At 47.9% G+C, this 16,309-nt stretch overlaps 2 protein-coding genes and 3 non-coding genes across 5 annotated transcripts in view; 3 read left to right on the top strand and 2 right to left on the bottom strand.

The window, feature by feature from the left end:
* Positions 1 to 57: 57 nt before the first annotated feature.
* Positions 58 to 2,355, top strand: LOC121302403 (39S ribosomal protein L50, mitochondrial-like). Its single transcript, XM_041232351.1, has 2 exons — positions 58 to 191; positions 1,875 to 2,355. Exons 1-2 carry the CDS (start codon positions 76 to 78, stop codon positions 2,323 to 2,325), a joined length of 567 nt encoding a protein of 188 aa, XP_041088285.1. The 5' UTR covers positions 58 to 75; the 3' UTR covers positions 2,326 to 2,355.
* Positions 2,356 to 6,794: 4,439 nt separating this feature from the next.
* On the bottom strand, positions 6,795 to 6,885 carry trnai-aau. Its single transcript has one exon. It is a non-coding gene; the product is annotated as a tRNA-Ile (tRNA).
* A 356-nt stretch (positions 6,886 to 7,241) lies between these two features.
* Positions 7,242 to 7,314, bottom strand: trnak-uuu. Its single transcript has one exon. It is a non-coding gene; the product is annotated as a tRNA-Lys (tRNA).
* Positions 7,315 to 8,516: 1,202 nt separating this feature from the next.
* Positions 8,517 to 8,588, top strand: trnaa-ugc. Its single transcript has one exon. It is a non-coding gene; the product is annotated as a tRNA-Ala (tRNA).
* A 303-nt stretch (positions 8,589 to 8,891) lies between these two features.
* Positions 8,892 to 16,309, top strand: part of LOC121302105 (ribosomal protein S6 kinase beta-2-like) — a 16,576-nt gene continuing 9,158 nt past the window's right edge. The window contains exons 1-3 of the mRNA XM_041231926.1: positions 8,892 to 9,115; positions 11,576 to 11,613; positions 15,968 to 16,085. Coding sequence (XP_041087860.1) covers positions 9,044 to 9,115; positions 11,576 to 11,613; positions 15,968 to 16,085 — 228 coding nt within the window. The 5' untranslated portion in view covers positions 8,892 to 9,043. The remainder of the gene's footprint in view (positions 9,116 to 11,575; positions 11,614 to 15,967; positions 16,086 to 16,309) is intronic.

Raw genomic sequence — 16,309 nt, 5'->3', positions numbered from 1 at the left:
AGCGAGCAAAGAAAACTACAGTTCCCAGAATCCCCATGCGTGCTTCCGCTCCCCGAAGCCCGTGTTAGTGAAGTCATGATGGCAGCTGCAGTGCTTCGGTCGAGTTTGGGGAGGTCGTGTTTCGTCCACCCGCAAATTTCGGGGTTCAGAGCGAAGAGCGGAGGGGTGTCCGGGTTTTTTAAGGGGCTCAGGTGAGGACGAGGCTGCTTGTTTTTGTTTGGGGGGGCTGGGTATTCTTAAGTGTAACCCTAAATGTGAAGTTACCGGAACGCCACTAAAATATAGATTTTTTTTTTTTTTTTTTAAAACAAGAATTATTATTATTGTTATTATTATTAGAATTCATATGTTTTTTGTATGTTGAGCTTGTATCAACACTGGTAATGCTAGCTAATGCATTGAGCTCATTCGTGCAAGGATTTCCAGAAAATCTCTTTCTCCGTCTTGTCCTTTACTGTAATTACGCGTGTGTTTTCTGTCTGGTCCTGTTGTAAGTGACGCTGCACAGCAGTGTGATCCAGACCTGCTTTCACTAGGAGTTTAATAATCAGACTCCCGCTGCACAGCAGTGTGATCCAGTCCTGCTTTCACTAGGAGTTTAATAATCAGACTCCCGCTGCACAGCAGTGTGATCCAGTCCTGCTTTCACTAGGAGTTTAATAATCAGACTCCCGCTGCACAGCAGTGTGATCCAGTCCTGCTTTCACTAGGAGTTTAATAATCAGACTCCCGCTGCACAGCAGTGTGATCCAGTCCTGCTTTCACTAGGATTTTAATAATCAGACTCCCGCTGCACAGCAGTGTGATCCAGTCCTGCTTTCACTAGGAGTTTAATAATCAGACTCCCGCTGCACAGCAGTGTGATCCAGTCCTGCTTTCACTAGGAGTTTAATAATCAGACTCCCGCTGCACAGCAGTGTGATCCAGCCCTGCTTTCACTGGGAGTTTAATAATCTGACTCCCGCTGCACAGCAGTGTGATCCAAGTCCTGCTTTCACTAGGAGTTTAATAATCAGACTCCCGCTGCACAGCAGTGTGATCCTGTCCTGCTTTCACTAGGAGTTTAATATTCAGACTCCCGCTGCACAGCGGTGTGATCCAGTCCTGCGTTCACTAGGAGTTTAATAATCAGACTCCCGCTGCACAGCAGTGTGATCCAGTCCTGCTTTCACTAGGAGATTAATAATCAGACTCCCGCTGCACAGCAGTGTGATCCAGTCCTGGTTTCACTAGGAGTTTAATAATCAGACTCCCGCTGCACAGCAGTGTGATCCAGTCCTGCTTTCACTAGGAGTTTAATAATCAGACTCCCGCTGCACAGCAGTGTGATCCAGTCCTGCTTTCACTAGGAGTTTAATAATCAGACTCCCGCTGCACAGCAGTGTGATCCATTCCTGGTTTCACTAGGAGTTTAATAATCAGACTCCCGCTGCACAGCAGTGTGATCCAGTCCTGCTTTCACTAGGAGTTTAATAATCAGACTCCCGCTGCACAGCAGTGTGATCCAGTCCTGCTTTCACTAGGAGTTTAATAATCAGGCTCCCTCCCCAGCTGCAGCACAGCAGCGTGTTCCAGACTAGGAGTTTATTACTCAGACTCCCGCTGCACAGCAGTGTGATCCAGTCCCTGGTTTCACTAGGAGTTTAATAAAACTCCCAGAGGCGACCGCAGGTGGATCACAGCCTATCTTTCACTAGGAGTGTTAATAATAAACACACCTGGGGCGTGGGGGCTTGTTACCCTAGACACACTGGGGCTGAGATCAACTAGTTCTGGATCACCTCACTTGTATTGTAGAACGACTGGATCACACTGCTGTGCAATAGGAGTGTATTGAGAAATCTAAATAAATCAAAAACGTTATTTTACGACAGACCCCAGAAAGAAGCTACAAAGACCCCCGACAGCACCGTGCAGGAGGAGCCCAGCACCCTGCCTGGGAGCCAGCCCCCTGCAGCACAGCCACAGCGCCCCCTGCTGAAACCTCCAGGCAAAGCCAGGCAGTACAGCCCCCCACAGGACCTGATCCAGTGCATCCAGGGGCTGGTCCTTCAAACCTACGGTGAGGCGGGGCCCGGGGAGTGGGCGGAGCTCCCGCTGGGGCGGGGCCAGGAGCGGTACCACCTCCTCAAGGCCACAGCGGAGAAGCTGGGCCGGGCGGTACCGAACTCGCAGCTCCACTGCATGGTCAAGGTCCGGGATGTGGTGGAGTTCTACAGTGCCCCTTACAAGAGAGAGGGCTCCCGGTTCGAGGACCTGAGCGACGTCAGGGACCTGCTGCCCCCAAATCTGAAGATTCGCTGGGGTTACGAGGGGGGGAGATGAGGGGAATAAAATATATGTTTCTGAGCGACATCTTTTGGGTGATTATTGTTATTATTATTAGACTTCTGAATCGCCAACAGTTTTGCAGTTTTATTCAACTTTGAAATGAGAGACAGGCCTGGGAATCAGACTCCCGCTGCACAGCAGTGTGATCCAGTCCTGCTTTCACTAGGAGTTTAATAATCAGACTCCCGCTGCACAGCGATGTGAGCCAGTCCTGCCTCTGCACAGCATTGTGAATCCGGCTCCTGCTTTGTGATCACTAGAGTTTAGATAATCAGACTCCCCCCCGATTGCCAAACAGCAAGCTGCACAGCAGTGTGATCCAGTCCTGCTTTCACTAGGAGTTTAATAATCAGACTCCCGCTGCACAGCAGTGTGATCCAGTCCTGCTTTCACTAGGAGTTTAATAATCAGACACACCTGAGCTTGTTACCTTAGACACTGTGGCTAATCAAGCTCACGCTGCACAGTATTCCTGCTTTAAAACCTGGAATGTGTGATAGACACTCTGACCGGTTGTTCGACCATCATTTGGACCTGATCGTGACACTGCTGTGCAATAGGAGTCTGATTCCAGCCCTGCAATGTAAGTCCAGTCCTGTCTAGTGATATTAAACTGCAGTTACAATGTAATTCCAGTCCAGTCCAGTGATATTAAACTGCAGTTACAATGTAATTCCAGTCCAGTCTAGTGATATTAAACTGCAGTTACAATGTAATTCCAGTCCAGTCCAGTGATATTAAACTGCAGTTACAATGTAATTCCAGCCCAGTCTAGTGATATTAAACTGCAGTTACAATGTAATTCCAGTCCAGTCCAGTGATATTAAACTGCAGTTACAATGTAATTCCAGTCCAGTCCAGTGATATTAAACTGCAGTTACAATGTAATTCCAGTCCAGTCTAGTGATATTAAACTGCAGTTACAATTTAATTCCAGTCCAGTCCAGTGATATTAAACTGCAGTTACAATGTAATTCCAGTCCAGTCCAGTGATATTAAACTGCAGTTACAATTTAATTCCAGTCCAGTCTAGTGATATTAAACTGCAGTTACAATGTAATTCCAGCCCAGTCCAGTGATATTAAACTGCAGTTACAATGTAATTCCAGTCCAGTCTAGTGATATTAAACTGCAGTTACAATGTAATTCCAGTCCAGTCTAGTGATATTAAACTGCAGTTACAATGTAATTCCAGTCCAGTCTAGTGATATTAAACTGCAGTTACAATGTAATTCCAGTCCAGTCTAGTGATATTAAACTGCAGTTACAATGTAATTCCAGTCCAGTCTAGTGATATTAAACTGCAGTTACAATGTAATTCCAGTCCAGTCTAGTGATATTAAACTGCAGTTACAATGTAATTCCAGTCCAGTCCAGTGATATTAAACTGCAGTTACAATGTAATTCCAGTCCAGTCCAGTGATATTAAACTGCAGTTACAATGTAATTCCAGCCCAGTCCAAGTGATATTAAACTGCAGTTACAATGTAATTCCATTCCAGTCCAGTCTAGTGATATTAAACTGCAGTTACAATGTAATTCCAGTCCAGTCTAGTGATATTAAACTGCAGTTACAATGTAATTCCAGTCCAGTCCAGTGATATTAAACTGCAGTTACAATGTAATTCCAGCCCAGTCCAGTGATATTAAACTGCAGTTACAATGTAATTCCAGTCCAGTCCTAGTGATATTAAACTGCAGTTACAATGTAATTCCAGTCCAGTCCAGTGATATTAAACTGCAGTTACAATGTAATTCCAGTCCAGTCTAGTGATATTAAACTGCAGTTACAATGTAATTCCAGCCCAGTCCAGTGATATTAAACTGCAGTTACAATGTAATTCCAGCCCAGTCTAGTGATATTAAACTGCAGTTACAATGTAATTCCAGTCCAGTCTAGTGATATTAAACTGCAGTTACAATGTAATTCCAGCCCAGTCCAGTGATATTAAACTGCAGTTACAATGTAATTCCAGCCCAGTCCAGTGATATTAAACTGCAGTTACAATGTAATTCCAGTCCAGTCTAGTGATATTAAACTGCAGTTACAATGTAATTCCAGTCCAGTCCAGTGATATTAAACTGCAGTTACAATGTAATTCCAGTCCAGTCAAGTGATATTAAACTGCAGTTACAATGTAATTCCAGTCCAGTCTAGTGATATTAAACTGCAGTTACAATGTAATTCCAGTCCAGTCCAGTGATATTAAACTGCAGTTACAATGTAATTCCAGTCCAGTCTAGTGATATTAAACTGCAGTTACAATGTAATTCCAGTCCAGTCCAGTGATATTAAACTGCAGTTACAATGTAATTCCAGTCCAGTCTAGTGATATTAAACTGCAGTTACAATGTAATTCCAGTCCAGTCCAGTGATATTAAACTGCAGTTACAATGTAATTCCAGCCCAGTCCAGTGATATTAAACTGCAGTTACAATGTAATTCCAGCCCAGTCTAGTGATATTAAACTGCAGTTACAATGTAATTCCAGTCCAGTCCAGTGATATTAAACTGCAGTTACAATGCAATTCCAGTCCAGTCCAGTGATATTAAACTGCAGTTACAATGTAATTCCAGTCCAGTCCAGTGATATTAAACTGCAGTTACAATGTAATTCCAGCCCAGTCTAGTGATATTAAACTGCAGTTACAATGTAATTCCAGCCCAGTCTAGTGATATTAAACTGCAGTTACAATGTAATTCCAGTCCAGTCCAGTGATATTAAACTGCAGTTACAATGTAATTCCAGCCCAGTCCAGTGATATTAAACTGCAGTTACAATGTAATTCCAGTCCAGTCCAGTGATATTAAACTGCAGTTACAATGTAATTCCAGTCCAGTCAAGTGATATTAAACTGCAGTTACAATGTAATTTCCAGTCCTAGTGATATTAAACTGCAGTTACAATGTAATTCCAGTCCAGTCCAGTGATATTAAACTGCAGTTACAATGTAATTCCAGCCCAGTCCAGTGATATTAAACTGCAGTTACAATGTAATTCCAGCCCAGTCCAGTGATATTAAACTGCAGTTACAATGTAATTCCAGTCCAGTCAAGTGATATTAAACTGCAGTTACAATGTAATTCCAGCCCAGTCTAGTGATATTAAACTGCAGTTACAATGTAATTCCAGCCCAGTCCAGTGATATTAAACTGCAGTTACAATGTAATTCCAGTCCAGTCCAGTGATATTAAACTGCAGTTACAATGTAATTTCCAGTCAAGTGATATTAAACTGCAGTTACAATGTAATTCCAGTCCAGTCCAGTGATATTAAAATGCAGTTACAATGTAATTCCAGCCCAGTCCAGTGATATTAAACTGCAGTTACAATGTAATTCCAGTCCAGTCCAGTGATATTAAACTGCAGTTACAATGTAATTCCAGTCCAGTCCTAGTGATATTAAACTGCAGTTACAATGTAATTCCAGTCCAGTCTAGTGATATTAAACTGCAGTTACAATGTAATTCCAGTCCAGTCTAGTGATATTAAACTGCAGTTACAATGTAATTCCAGTCCAGTCTAGTGATATTAAACTGCAGTTACAATGTAATTCCAGTCCAGTCTAGTGATATTAAACTGCAGTTACAATGTAATTCCAGCCCAGTCCAGTGATATTAAAATGCAGTTACAATGTAATTCCAGTCCAGTCCAGTGATATTAAACTGCAGTTACAATGTAATTCCAGTCCAGTCTAGTGATATTAAACTGCAGTTACAATGTAATTCCAGTCCAGTCTAGTGATATTAAACTGCAGTTACAATGTAATTCCAGTCCAGTCTAGTGATATTAAACTGCAGTTACAATGTAATTCCAGTCCAGTCTAGTAATATTAAACTGCAGTTACAATGTAATTCCTGTCCTGGTCCATGGATTCGGTGTCTCTCCTGGATTTTTTTCCAACTAATTAATTAATCAGCTTCTACGATCCCCAGGTCGCTCATTACTAATTTTGAACGTGCAGTCAAAATGTTACATTCCAGGACAGCGACCAGGTACCTAAGCCACAAGAGGACCTAAAAAAAGGTTTATTACATTAATTAGTCAAGATGCTATTGTTTAATTCTTGCTTTTAGAAGAAAAAAATAAGGCGAGAAAGAGAGACCTGCGCCAACCGGGACTCGAACCCGGGTCGCAAATATGGGAATCTTGCTTGATACTCCTACACCACTGGCGCGGCTCATGGAGAGAACCTGGCGAGAGGTCCCAGGGTGTCTCAGTGTATCTGTTACCCCTCCACTGCGCAATCAAACCAAGTACATTGAGTCCCTTTTGAAAGATAGGATCCGGGCTTTCAGAAATATCTATCTATCTATCTATCCATCTGTATATATATATATATAAAATAGGTGTCAATGCTGCTGAGTCATTTTTTAAATGTTGGGTAGTAATTAATTGTATTGATTTTCAATGGCTAGTTTTTATTTGGAAGAAGAAAATATAAATATTTAAAATGCGAGCTGGCCCGTACGGGGATCGAACCCGCGACCTTGGCGTTATTAGCACCACGCTCTAACCAGCACCACGTTCTAACCAACTGAGCTAACCGGCCACACGCATGATAGATACAGCTCAGGACATTTTCTTATATATTATATATATATAAAACGCCCCCCCCCACCAAAGTTTTAAGATCATTTATTTGCTAAATCATGCCTGAGCAGTACGGACTCGTGTAACTTTAACATTGAACGCTAATAGAACGATTATCTTGCACCTGGAAATAATCCGTAAAATATTATAAAGGACTCGCAAAAAATTTAGCGTTTAAATTTTTTTTTGTTATCTATTATAATTTTATATAATGTATATGTCAGTCCCCGACATATAGTAAGGGGCTGTAATATTTAGAATAATTAAATTTCTTTATTTCACTAAAAAAACAAAAAAAAACAATAAAAGATATTCCGCCCGAACAGGGACTTGAACCCTGGACCCTCAGATTAAAAGTCTGATGCTCTACCGACTGAGCTATCCGGGCTCTGGTAGACTTGCTATTCGGGCCCTGAGAGTCTCTCTATCCGGGCTCTGCTAGATTCACTATCTGGACTGAGACTCGCTATCCAGGCTCTGCTAGACTCACTATCCGGGCTCTGCTAGACTCGCTATCCGGGCCCTGAGAGTCTCTCTATCCGGGCTCTGCTAGACTCGCTGTCCTGGACTGAGACTCGCTATCCGGGCTCTGCTAGACTCGCTACCCGGGCCCTGAGAGTCTCTCTATCCGGGCTCTGCTAGACTCACTATCTGGACTGAGACTCGCTATCCAGGCTCTGCTAGAGTCACTATCCGGGCCCTGAGAGTCTCTCTATCCGGGCTCTGCTAGACTCGCTATCCGGGCTCTGCTAGACTCGCTATCCGGGCCCTGAGAGTCTCTCTATCCGGGCTCTGCTAGACTCACTATCTGGGCACTGAGACTCGCTATCCGGGCTCTGCTAGACTCGCTATCCGGGCCCTGAGAGTCTCTCTATCCGGGCTCTGCTAGACTCGCTATCTGGACTGAGACTCGCTATCCAGGCTCTGCTAGACTCGCTATCCGGGCCCTGAGAGTCTCTCTATCCGGGCTCTGCTAGACTCACTATCCGGACTGCTAGACTCACTATCTGGACTCCACTCGCTATCCGGGCTCTGCTAGACTCGCTATCCGGGCCCTGAGAGTCTCTCTATCCGGGCTCTGCTAGACTCACTATCTGGACTGAGACTCGCTATCCGGGCTCTGCTAGACTCGCTATCCGGGCCCTGAGAGTCTCTCTATCCGGGCTCTGCTAGACTCACTATCCTGGACTGAGACTCGCTATCCAGGCTCTGCTAGACTCGCTATCCGGGCCCTGAGAGTCTCTCTATCCGGGCTCTGCTAGACTCACTATCTGGACTGAGACTCGCTATCCAGGCTCTGCTAGACTCGCTATCCGGGCCCTGAGAGTCTCTCTATCCGGGCTCTGCTAGACTCACTATCTGGACTGAGACTCGCTATCCAGGCTCTGCTAGACTCGCTATCCGGGCCCTGAGAGTCTCTCTATCCGGGCTCTGCTAGACTCACTATCTGGACTGAGACTCGCTATCCAGGCTCTGCTAGATTCGCTATCCGGGCTCTGCTAGACTCACTATCCGGACTCTGCTAGACTCGCTATCCGGACTCCGATGTAATTCTGTAGTATTGAGGGATAACCGGGGTATAGTAGCACCGGGGATGTAGCTCAGTGGTAGAGCGCATGCTTTGCATGTATGAGGCCCCGGGTTCAATCCCCGGCATCTCCACGATCGTTTCTTTTTTTTTTTTTTTTTTTGTGTGGAAATATTATTTATTGATTTATTGTACAAGGTTACGACATGCTTTAAAAAAAAAAAAAAAAAAAAAAAAAAAGTGATATACAAAGCATACAAACTATACATTAGCAAAATAAGTGTACGTCTGATTTCATTTCTATCTATCTATCTATCTATATATATATATATAGATAAACACATTTAAAAAAAACACGACCCCGCCCCCCGCTTACACGTCATCGTTCCCTGCGCTTCCCCGGGGGGAGGACACGTCCCCCCCCTTCCCTCCCCCGCTGGTGGGTGACGTCGCGCAGTTGCAACCCCTCTGGCAGCCGGACTCGAAGAAGCGTGCGGCTGTCGTTGTTGTTGTTGTTATTATTGTTGTCTGTTATGTTCGGATACGGGAGCTCGTTTCGGATAAACGGAGGACTTTAATTGCCAAAGCCATGGCCGGCGTGTTTGACTTCGATCTGGGGAATGAAGAACTAAGCGAGCCGGAAGAAGCGCCCGGTACCGAGGTGAGAGCACGCTTCGCTTTTCAGCATAACAAAATGCATTAAAAAAAACCCCACAAATAAACAACAATCTCGTGTTTTGTTTTTATTATACGCGCACAGTGAGCTAATCTTGTCTTTATAATGCAATCGATTGTCTAATTTTACGCCTTTGCTAACGAGTCCTACAGCGCTGTGCAAATTCACAACGTCGCGTCCATGTGTCAGATGTGCGCGCATTGAATGCGTACATATTGACAGACTGTACACCCCTATGGAAAACTACGATCCACGCCCGGTCTTAAAATATATCCAAATACTGCCTCGAAACGCTGGAAAAACCGGATTACATTGTAACTGCAGTTTAATATCACTAGACTGGACTGGAATTACATTGTAACTGCAGTTTAATATCACTGGACTGGACTGGAATTACATTGTAACTGCAGTTTAATATCACTAGACTGGACTGGAATTACATTGTAACTGCAGTTTAATATCACTGGACTGGGCTGGAATTACATTGTAACTGCAGTTTAATATCACTAGACTGGGCTGGAATTACATTGTAACTGCAGTTTAATATCACTGGACTGGGCTGGAATTACATTGTAACTGCAGTTTAATATCACTAGACTGGACTGGAATTACATTGTAACTGCAGTTTAATATCACTAGACTGGACTGGAATTGCATTGTAACTGCAGTTTAATATCACTAGACTGGACTGGAATTACATTGTAACTGCAGTTTAATATCACTGGACTGGACTGGAATTACATTGTAACTGCAGTTTAATATCACTGGACTGGACTGGAATTGCATTTTAACTGCAGTTTAATATCACTAGACTGGGCTGGAATTACATTGTAACTGCAGTTTAATATCACTAGACTGGACTGGAATTACATTGTAACTGCAGTTTAATATCACTGGACTGGACTGGAATTACATTGTAACTGCAGTTTGTATAACTGGACTGGACTGGAATTACATTGTAACTGCAGTTTAATATCACTGGACTGGACTGGAATTACATTGTAACTGCAGTTTAATATTACTAGACTGGACTGGAATTACATTGTAACTGCAGTTTAATATCACTAGACTGGACTGGAATTACATTGTAACTGCAGTTTAATATCACTAGACTGGACTGGAATTACATTGTAACTGCAGTTTAATATCACTAGACTGGACTGGAATTACATTGTAACTGCAGTTTAATATCACTGGACTGGACTGGAATTACATTGTAACTGCAGTTTAATATCACTGGACTGGACTGGAATTACATTGTAACTGCAGTTTAATATCACTGGACTGGACTGGAATTACATTGTAACTGCAGTTTAATATCACTGGACTGGGCTGGAATTACATTGTAACTGCAGTTTAATATCACTAGACTGGACTGGAATTACATTGTAACTGCAGTTTAATATCACTGGACTGGGCTGGAATTACATTGTAACTGCAGTTTAATATCACTAGACTGGACTGGAATTACATTGTAACTGCAGTTTAATATCACTAGACTGGGCTGGAATTACATTGTAACTGCAGTTTAATATCACTAGACTGGGCTGGAATTACATTGTAACTGCAGTTTAATATCACTAGACTGGACTGGAATTACATTGTAACTGCAGTTTAATATCACTAGACTGGACTGGAATTACATTGTAACTGCAGTTTAATATCACTGGACTGGACTGGAATTACATTGCCGTGAAGCGTCTGGAGAATCAGTGTCATCCTATTGCACTACCAGTGGCCACCCAGTCGATGTGTAACTAGTCAGTGTCCGATCAGATCTCATGAGAAAGTCCTATCTGCAAGACTGGAATCACGTGTCTTATTATTAAACTCCTAGTGAAACCAGGAACTGGATCACCACTGGGGCAGCGGGAGTCTGCAGCTATTGAGATGACCTAGAATCGGGTGTCTGTGTGTAAACTCCTAGTGAATGCTGGACTGGATCACACCGCTGTGCAGCGGGAGTCTGATTATTAAACTCCCAGTGAAAGCAGGACTGGATCACACTGCTGTGCAGCGGGAGTCTGATTATTAAACTCCTAGTGAAAGCAGGACTGGATCACACTGCTGTGCAGCGGGAGTCTGATTATTAAACTCCTAGTGAAAGCAGGACTGGATCACACTGCTGTGCAGCGGGAGTCTGATTATTAAACTCCTAGTGAAAGCAGGACTGGATCACACCGCTGTGCAGCGGGAGTCTGATTATTAAACTCCTAGTGAAAGCAGGACTGGATCACACTGCTGTGCAGCGGGAGTCTGATTCCTGTCCCAGGTTTGAGTGAGGGTGGCGTTGTGATTTCTGCAGTGGAAGAACACGCTGTGTAATGATCCAGTCATCATCAGAGCGTATTGGGACCTGTTTTCCCTCTGCTCTGCGCTCTCCTATAATCTCTGGATCTGTTTGTTTGTTTATTAATTTGTTATTCATTAATGCATTTTTCACAGGATGAAGAATTTCCGTTTACCGGGATTGAACCAGACCTGTAAGTATATTGGTAACGAATCAGATTTAAAAAAAATAAAAATGAAAAAGAATAGATTTATCTGGAGCAGCGATGAGACTGTGATGAGACTCGCTCAGGGCCTTCTTCAGCTCACAGGCTATTGAGATGAGAAGAATCTGGGGTGTGGTGTGTCTGTGTGTCTGTCTGTGTGTCCTGTGTGTCTCTCTTGTGTTTCGGGGGTGAGTGATGTCACTGGCTGGCTGTCCTGTGTGTCTCTCTCGTGTTTCGGGGGTGAGTGATGTCACTGGCTGGCTGTCCTGTGTGTCTCGCTCGTGTTTCGGGGGTGAGTGATGTCACTGGCTGGCTGTCCTGTGTGTCTCTTGTGTTTCGGGGGTGAGTGATGTCACTGGCTGGCTGTCCTGTGTGTCTCGCTCGTGTTTCGGGGGTGAGTGATGTCACTGGCTGGCTGTCCTGTGTGTCTCGCTCGTGTTTCGGGGGTGAGTGATGTCACTGGCTGGCTGTCCTGTGTGTCTCTCTCGTGTTTCGGGGGTGAGTGATGTCGCTGGCTGGCTGTCCTGTGTGTCTCTCTCGTGTTTCGGGGGTGAGTGATGTCGCTGGCTGGCTGTCCTGTGTGTCTCTCTCGTGTTTCGGGGGTGAGTGATGTCGCTGGCTGGCTGTCCTGTGTGTCTCTCTCGTGTTTCGGGGGTGAGTGATGTCACTGGCTGGCTGTCCTGTGTGTCTCTCTCGTGTTTCGGGGGTGAGTGATGTCGCTGGCTGGCTGTCCTGTGTGTCTCTCGTGTTTCGGGGGTGAGTGATGTCACTGGCTGGCTGTCCTGTGTGTCTCTCTCGTGTTTCGGGGGTGAGTGATGTCACTGGCTGGCTGTCCTGTGTGTCTCGCTCGTGTTTCGGGGGTGAGTGATGTCACTGGCTGGCTGTCCTGTGTGTCTCGCTCGTGTTTCGGGGGTGAGTGATGTCGCTGGCTGGCTGTCCTGTGTGTCTCTCGTGTTTCGGGGGTGAGTGATGTCACTGGCTGGCTGTCCTGTGTGTCTCTCTCGTGTTTCGGGGGTGAGTGATGTCTCTGGCTGGCTGTCCTGTGTGTCTCTCTCGTGTTTCGGGGGTGAGTGATGTCACTGGCTGGCTGTCCTGTGTGTCTCTCTCGTGTTTCGGGGGTGAGTGATGTCACTGGCTGGCTGTCCTGTGTGTCTCTCTCGTGTTTGGGGGGTGAGTGATGTCGCTGGCTGGCTGTCCTGTGTGTCTCTCTCGTGTTTGGGGGGTGAGTGATGTCACTGGCTGGCTGTCCTGTGTGTCTCTCTCGTGTTTGGGGGGTGAGTGATGTCCCTGGCTGGCTGTCCTGTGTGTCTCTCGTGTTTGGGGGGTGGGGGGTGATGTCTCTGGCTGGCTGTCCTGTGTGTCTCTCGTGTTTGGGGGGTGAGTGATGTCTCTGGCTGGCTGTCCTGTGTGTCTCTCTCGTGTTTGGGGGGTGAGTGATGTCTCTGGCTGGCTGTCCTGTGTGTCTCTCTCGTGTTTCGGGGGTGAGTGATGTCACTGGCTGGCTGTCCTGTGTGTCTCTCTCGTGTTTCGGGGGTGAGTGGTGTCGCTGGCTGGCTGTCCTGTGTGTCTCTTGTGTTTCGGGGGTGAGTGATGTCACTGGCTGGCTGTCCTGTGTGTCTCGCTCGTGTTTGGGGGGTGAGTGATGTCACTGGCTGGCTGTCCTATGTGTCTCGCTCGTGTTTCGGGGGTGAGTGATGTCGCTGGCTGGCTGTCCTGTGTGTCTCTCGTGTTTCGGGGGTGAGTGATGTCACTGGCTGGCTGTCCTGTGTGTCTCGCTCGTGTTTCGGGGGTGAGTGATGTCACTGGCTGGCTGTCCTGTGTGTCTCTCTCGTGTTTCGGGGGTGAGTGATGTCTCTGGCTGGCTGTCCTGTGTGTCTCTCTCGTGTTTCGGGGGTGAGTGATGTCACTGGCTGGCTGTCCTGTGTGTCTCTCTCGTGTTTCGGGGGTGAGTGATGTCACTGGCTGGCTGTCCTGTGTGTCTCGCTCGTGTTTCGGGGGTGAGTGATGTCACTGGCTGGCTGTCCTGTGTGTCTCTCTCGTGTTTCGGGGGTGAGTGATGTCGCTGGCTGGCTGTCCTGTGTGTCTCGCTCGTGTTTCGGGGGTGAGTGATGTCACTGGCTGGCTGTCCTGTGTGTCTCTTGTGTTTCGGGGGTGAGTGATGTCACTGGCTGGCTGTCCTGTGTGTCTCGCTCGTGTTTCGGGGGTGAGTGATGTCGCTGGCTGGCTGTCCTGTGTGTCTCTCGTGTTTCGGGGGTGAGTGATGTCACTGGCTGGCTGTCCTGTGTGTCTCTCTCGTGTTTCGGGGGTGAGTGATGTCGCTGGCTGGCTGTCCTGTGTGTCTCGCTCGTGTTTCGGGGGTGAGTGATGTCACTGGCTGGCTGTCCTGTGTGTCTCTCTCGTGTTTCGGGGGTGAGTGATGTCGCTGGCTGGCTGTCCTGTGTGTCTCTCGTGTTTGGGGGGTGAGTGATGTCACTGGCTGGCTGTCCTGTGTGTCTCTCTCGTGTTTCGGGGGTGAGTGATGTCACTGGCTGGCTGTCCTGTGTGTCTCGCTCGTGTTTGGGGGGTGAGTGATGTCGCTGGCTGGCTGTCCTGTGTGTCTCTCGTGTTTGGGGGGTGAGTGATGTCGCTGGCTGGCTGTCCTGTGTGTCTCTCGTGTTTGGGGGGTGAGTGATGTCTCTGGCTGGCTGTCCTGTGTGTCTCTCTCGTGTTTCGGGGGTGAGTGATGTCTCTGGCTGGCTGTCCTGTGTGTCTCGCTCGTGTTTCGGGGGTGAGTGATGTCACTGGCTGGCTGTCCTGTGTGTCTCGCTCGTGTTTCGGGGGTGTGTGATGTCGCTGGCTGGCTGTCCTGTGTGTCTCTCTCGTGTTTCGGGGGTGAGTGATGTCACTGGCTGGCTGTCCTGTGTGTCTCTCGTGTTTCGGGGGTGAGTGATGTCGCTGGCTGGCTGTCCTGTGTGTCTCTCGTGTTTCGGGGGTGAGTGATGTCACTGGCTGGCTGTCCTGTGTGTCTCTCTCGTGTTTCGGGGGTGAGTGATGTCACTGGCTGGCTGTCCTGTGTGTCTCTCGTGTTTCGGGGGTGAGTGATGTCACTGGCTGGCTGTCCTGTGTGTCTCTCTCGTGTTTCGGGGGTGAGTGATGTCGCTGGCTGGCTGTCCTGTGTGTCTCTCGTGTTTCGGGGGTGAGTGATGTCACTGGCTGGCTGTCCTGTGTGTCTCGCTCGTGTTTCGGGGGTGAGTGATGTCACTGGCTGGCTGTCCTGTGTGTCTCGCTCGTGTTTGGGGGGTGAGTGATGTCACTGGCTGGCTGTCCTGTGTGTCTCGCTCGTGTTTGGGGGGTGAGTGATGTCGCTGGCTGGCTGTCCTGTGTGTCTCTCGTGTTTGGGGGGTGAGTGATGTCTCTGGCTGGCTGTCCTGTGTGTCTCTCGTGTTTCGGGGGTGAGTGATGTCACTGGCTGGCTGTCCTGTGTGCTCGTGTTTCGGGGGTGAGTGATGTCACTGGCTGGCTGTCCTGTGTGTCTCTCGTGTTTGGGGGGTGAGTGATGTCACTGGCTGGCTGTCCTGTGTGTCTCGCTCGTGTTTCGGGGGTGAGTGATGTCACTGGCTGGCTGTCCTGTGTGTCTCTCTCGTGTTTCGGGGGTGAGTGATGTCACTGGCTGGCTGTCCTGTGTGTCTCTCTCGTGTTTGGGGGGTGAGTGATGTCACTGGCTGGCTGTCCTGTGTGTCTCTCTCGTGTTTCGGGGGTGAGTGATGTCGCTGGCTGGCTGTCCTGTGTGTCTCTCTCGTGTTTCGGGGGTGAGTGATGTCACTGGCTGGCTGTCCTGTGTGTCTCTCTCGTGTTTGGGGGGTGAGTGATGTCACTGGCTGGCTGTCCTGTGTGTCTCGCTCGTGTTTCGGGGGTGAGTGATGTCGCTGGCTGGCTGTCCTGTGTGTCTCTCGTGTTTGGGGGGTGAGTGATGTCACTGGCTGGCTGTCCTGTGTGTCTCTCGTGTTTGGGGGGTGAGTGATGTCTCTGGCTGGCTGTCCTGTGTGTCTCTCGTGTTTGGGGGGTGAGTGATGTCACTGGCTGGCTGTCCTGTGTGTCTCGCTCGTGTTTCGGGGGTGAGTGATGTCACTGGCTGGCTGTCCTGTGTGTCTCGCTCGTGTTTCGGGGGTGAGTGATGTCACTGGCTGGCTGTCCTGTGTGTCTCTCTCGTGTTTCGGGGGTGAGTGATGTCGCTGGCTGGCTGTCCTGTGTGTCTCGCTCGTGTTTCGGGGGTGAGTGATGTCACTGGCTGGCTGTCCTGTGTGTCTCTCTCGTGTTTCGGGGGTGAGTGATGTCACTGGCTGGCTGTCCTGTCTGGTTGCAGGTCTGGAGACTGTGAGGAGATCGAAATTTCCTCTGACATTGTGAACAGAGGCACGGAGAGGATCGGACCCGAGTGCTTCGAGCTGCTCCGCGTCCTGGGCAAGGGGGGGTACGGCAAAGCGGTGGGGGGGTTTTTGCAAATGGGGGGGTTCCCCCCCCCATATGGTAGGGGGGGGGTTAAGGCAATGGGGGGGGGGGGGGGGGGGGGGGGGGGGGGTGGGGGTGGGGGGGGGGGGGGGGTGGGTCCAGCCAAGGTGGTGGGGCGTGGGGGGTGGTGGTGGCGGGGGGGTGGGGGGGGGGGGGGCTTCCTGATGTGTTTGGCCATTGATAATACACTACTGTC

Source organism: Polyodon spathula, chromosome 29, assembly GCF_017654505.1.
Source record: "Polyodon spathula isolate WHYD16114869_AA chromosome 29, ASM1765450v1, whole genome shotgun sequence".
Classification (NCBI taxonomy): domain Eukaryota; kingdom Metazoa; phylum Chordata; class Actinopteri; order Acipenseriformes; family Polyodontidae; genus Polyodon; species Polyodon spathula.
This window is presented reverse-complemented; position numbering and strand designations above follow the sequence as displayed.